This window comes from Macrobrachium nipponense, chromosome 11 (genome assembly GCF_015104395.2).
Source record: "Macrobrachium nipponense isolate FS-2020 chromosome 11, ASM1510439v2, whole genome shotgun sequence".
NCBI lineage: Eukaryota > Metazoa > Arthropoda > Malacostraca > Decapoda > Palaemonidae > Macrobrachium > Macrobrachium nipponense.
In genome coordinates this window covers 108,096,926-108,101,925 of record NC_061087.1, presented here as the reverse complement: position 1 = coordinate 108,101,925, position 5,000 = coordinate 108,096,926, and the positions used below count along the sequence as shown (strand labels likewise).

The 5,000-nt window shown below is 29.2% G+C and overlaps 1 protein-coding gene across 1 annotated transcript in view; it reads right to left on the bottom strand.

Annotated features, from left to right (window-relative positions):
- The window catches only part of LOC135209722 (serine-rich adhesin for platelets-like), a 262,683-nt gene that overhangs the window by 18,976 nt on the left and 238,707 nt on the right, over positions 1-5,000 (bottom strand). The window contains exon 14 of the mRNA XM_064242489.1: positions 2,740-2,783. Coding sequence (XP_064098559.1) covers positions 2,740-2,783 — 44 coding nt within the window. The remainder of the gene's footprint in view (positions 1-2,739; positions 2,784-5,000) is intronic.

Sequence of the window (5,000 nt, the reverse complement as noted above, 5' to 3'; positions counted from 1 at the left end):
AGAGAGAGAATATTTATATTTACAAATGAGAAGACACACTGGGAAAAGGGGTTTAAAAGACACCGACAAATGAACAGAAATAAAATTTTGATAAATGAGGGGTTTAGAATAAGATGAAACAAGGAGTTACCACAGAGATCCAGCAAAGCATCTTAGACATAACTGACGGAAAGTTATATAAAAAAAGACGAAACCTTAAACATTTCCTCGTGTGTAAAATGGATAAAGGTGTATTGAATAAGTCCACATGCTTCCAAATATATTTTTGGACGAAAATCCTACAACAGCCGAAAATATTTGAACTGTGCGACGCTAACACTGATTCAAATAACTTCAGCGCAGTTCAGAAAGACTCGTGGGAGGCGCTTGCAATCGAAAAAGCAGAGTTCTTGCATGAGAAACAGATCAAGAACAGGTGCTTGAAGGTGGCAAGCAGGAATTAAGGAAACATTAAACGAAATATATTTGATGTGAAGCTTTTGCACGGGAGACAGGGATTAGCTTATAAACCTTAGTTATGTTGAAAATTAAGATTGCTCACGGAAAAAAATATTACAACAGTGCTCACAACACAATAAACGTTTGGAAGACCAGATGGCAGAAAAATATAGAGCGAATTTTTATGAATTATTTAAAATTAAAAATGATAGGAACAAATTAGATGCATAACATTACTGCACAAATTGTTTAGTTATATTTAAAAACCAAGATTACTCACGAAAAAAATATTACAATAGTGCTTACAAATAAAAGTTTGGAAAATCACACGGCAGAAAAATATTGGGCAAATTTTAAAGAATCATTTGAAATTAAAATCAAGAGCAATAATTAAAGATAGAAAAAATTCCTGAGCAAAAATTGTCATTTGTAGAGCAGTGATACTGGATCTCTTTGCTAACTTTTCCTTTTTAAATCAGAACTGTTTAATGATTTTTTTTTTCTCGAAAGAATTAGCATCAAACTCCATGATAAAAATATAATGTAAAGGCACACCAGAGAAATAAAATAATAAAAAAAGTACTCAGAAGATACGGTATATGCATCTTTGTATCATTACTGCTTAGATGTTTATGCTCAGCGCTAGAAAATAATTCTTTACTTAGCAGTTACAGCGTCCATTTCAACATTTGTGATTTATAATCGTTAACTGGCCTCGTACCAGCACAAGTACTTGTTCCTTGGGCAAATCATAGTAAAAACTTTAATTATATTTTCCGAGAAGCAGCACAGGTCTAATCTTCAGCGAAATCTTTAAATATTTTTCTATTAAATGGGATCTGAAAAATCATTTAATTGGGATGTTACATGGTCTTATCAACTGAATTAGTTAATAAACTTCAGGTTGGTTATATTTGAAACCAGTTCGGTTTGAGATATATTTTATATCGGTTATTTTGAATCATCTTTACTCTGAGCAGTTTTATACTTGATATTTTATCGAACTACATCGAAGTTTACGAATCTTGGTTAAGAAACGATACTCAATTCAATGAGACAGGAGAACACAGCATCAATAACAACTACAACGATAAAAAAAAAAATAAAGACGAAAATAAAAAAATTCCAAAAACCAGATCAAAACACCCCGTGAAAGAATTTTTCGTTTTCTATGCGAGTTCGATGTAGGTTAATTCTGGAACTGTTTGCTGTGCAAATTAACCAGCGCCCGGGTACATTGTTTACGTAATCAATCGGAATGTTTTATTCGCTCATTATCATACGTAACGCAAAACTATTAAATGATGCAATCATGCATGGGGCGCTGCTGCTGCTTGCCTCCGTGCAAGAAGGGCGGACGGTTCCGCTCTTCTATTGAGAGAGAGAGAGAGAGAGAGAGAGAGAGAGAGAGAGAGAGAGCTGGTTAAAGTGATTAATTTCATGCAGTGAATGAGAGAGAGAGAGAGAGAGAGAGAGAGCTGGTTAAAGTATGTGATTGATTTGATACAGTGAATGGAGAGAGAGAGAGAGAGAGAGAGAGAGAGAGAGAGAGAGAGAGAGAGAGAGAGATCTGGTACGTACTGAAATCATCTTAGTTCCGGAGGAATTTGAATTAACAACTAATTATACAATAATATTCTCCATCTTCAACCTTTGTAATACTTGTAGACAAAAGCTATTTACAGCTGCAATATCTATTGACAATTCTCACGTAGATGCATCCTGAGTTTTTAATTTCTTCTTTGGACAAGCGATGACCATTTTAAATTAGAAAGAAGTTATGTACAAGCCAAAACAATCATCAAAAACAAAGTTAAAAGACATACATATTTACAAAATCATGAGAAACTCTGAAGGGTAAAAAATAAATTAGGAAGAACATTGCATGAGCGACAAGAGGAACTCTGTGTCGTAGTATTTGCAATGACACGGCTTTTTTTTCTTAGTAAGAAAATTAAAGCATATTTGTCTATAGTAAACTTTCCCATAGAAGTATGAATATATTATAAATTGATAACCAAAACATACACATACACACCTTCTACGTGTCTATATAGATACATATTTGTATATATATATATATATATATATATATATATAGTATATATATATATATATATATATATATATATATATATATACATACACACTGATGTATCTCACTCTACACTTTAACTGCGCAATTGCAAACGCTTCGACGGAAGAACAAGCAGACGTTAACTTAGTGACTGAAGTAAGCCTCTTTCTTAATATTGTTTAATATTATTTTTAAGCTTTCCTGTATACAGGACCCATACTTACAGGTGGTCGCATCAAGTCATCATCCATGCCATCCATTCCAGGACCTGTAAAGAGAGAAGAAAAAAATAATAAATTATCATTTCTTTGATTAGCTACGAGTCCATATACTGTTCCTGAGTGCTAGAGGTCACTGTAAATAAGATGAGAGTTATTATTATTATTATTATTATTATTATTATTATTATTATTATTATTATTATTATTATTATTATTATTATTATTATTATTATATTTTGAGTTTTATAATTATTTAAGAATCCGTATTCTGCTCTTGAATTCCACCGTATAACAAAACAAGAGAAACTTTATTAGTATTTGTCAAATTGAATGTTTATTATGCAAAATGCAGTACAAATTGGAAATTAAGCTGTCTATTAGGATTAAGATCCAATTCATATTGCATTTTACTTATCATTCTTATTATTATTATTATTGTTGTTGTTGTTCTTGTTGTTGTTGTTGACGTCTTTGCTTCAGTTTGTTCTTCTTGCTCCTGTTGCAGAAAATATATATGAAATCTTTTGCAGAAAAGTAAATACAGTAAATTACTGAGATAAAGGACATAATATTAAAAAATGAAGAACCAAAGGATGTAAATAGTAAAAAGCGTAGAGAATAATTTTGCTTCATGTAGTCAACTCTCTCTCTCTCTCTCTCTCTCCTCTCTCTCTCTCTCTCTCTCTCTCTCTCTCTCTCTCTCATAGACCGAGCTGGATTTGAACAGCTTTATCATTGTAGTTTCATCACTAAAAAAATATTTATTTTATCTTGATATTAATATAAAAAATCAGCAAATGAAAAACAGTTTTACGCTTGTACCTTTATATAATTTCATATGGCTTCTAATATATATATATATATATATATATATATATATATATATATATATATATATATTGCCCAAAAGCATGTGTCTTATCTTTCGTAATCTTTTAACAGATAACCTGCCACTTTCCTTGTTTTCCTAGTTTAACCTAAACTGGGATCATATACCATTCATATCTAGCTAAATTACCCACGTTAATCCTTTTACAATTCATTCTAATATATATATATATATATATATATATATATATATATACATATATAATGTATGGTATATATATATATATATATATATATATATATATATATATATATGGGTAAATAAAGATATATATGGGTGTGTGTTTACCCCGAAACAAAATGTAACACTAGGTATAAATTCACCAGTGTTACATGTAATTGACATATATATATGTACAATGCACACAAAACCCAAACAGTTATAAGGAGAAACATCTCTGCATACAGACATGAAGCATACCCGAAACATATACAATTAATGTGTATAACATGTATCATATACGTACATTTAGAGCGTCTGAATTACACGATTTCAGATACATATACAGTACACATATACATGTATATATATATATATATATATATATATATATATATAATATATATATATATATATAAGTATATATATATATATATGTGTGTGTGTGTGTGTGTATGTATGATAGTATATATATATATATATATATATATATATATATATATATATATATATATCTTCATGAACTCAAAACATATTTTTTTAAATCAGGGTAATGATACTGAAATACAAAAATTAATGTTGCGAGTGCCCCAAGAAAGTAAAAAAAAAAAAAAAAAAAAATCCTATTTACTGATCTGTTGCAATCACTCCAACGCCAACTGCTAAGCAAAAACATTAAACGGATGATGTTAAAACATTTACTGATCCAAAAGACACGATGCAACAACCTCGTCGAGATATTCTGGTGCAAAACGAACCAAAACATATTTCACAAGCAAACAAACATTTCTGGATGACTGAGAAGCGGAAAATAGTAATAATATCCTTGGAATTTTACTAAAGAACGACAGACGTATATAGTCGATTTATTTATTATTATTATTATTATTATTATTATTATTATTATTATTATTATTATTATTATATTATATTATTAATTGTGTAAAGCTGGAAACACACCTTTCAAACATGTTTTATTGAGAAAAAGGGAAGAATTTACAGAATTTTCATACAAAATTCTCTCAGTTCTTCCAATTTTATTAGAAGAATTGAGCGAAATTTGTATAAAACCAATTCAGTAAATTCTACCATTAGTTTCCATAAAATATTTTTATTATTATTATTATTATTATTATTATTATTATTATATTATTATTATTATTATTATTATTATTATTATTATTATTATTATCCAAAGGATAAACCCCTGTTCATA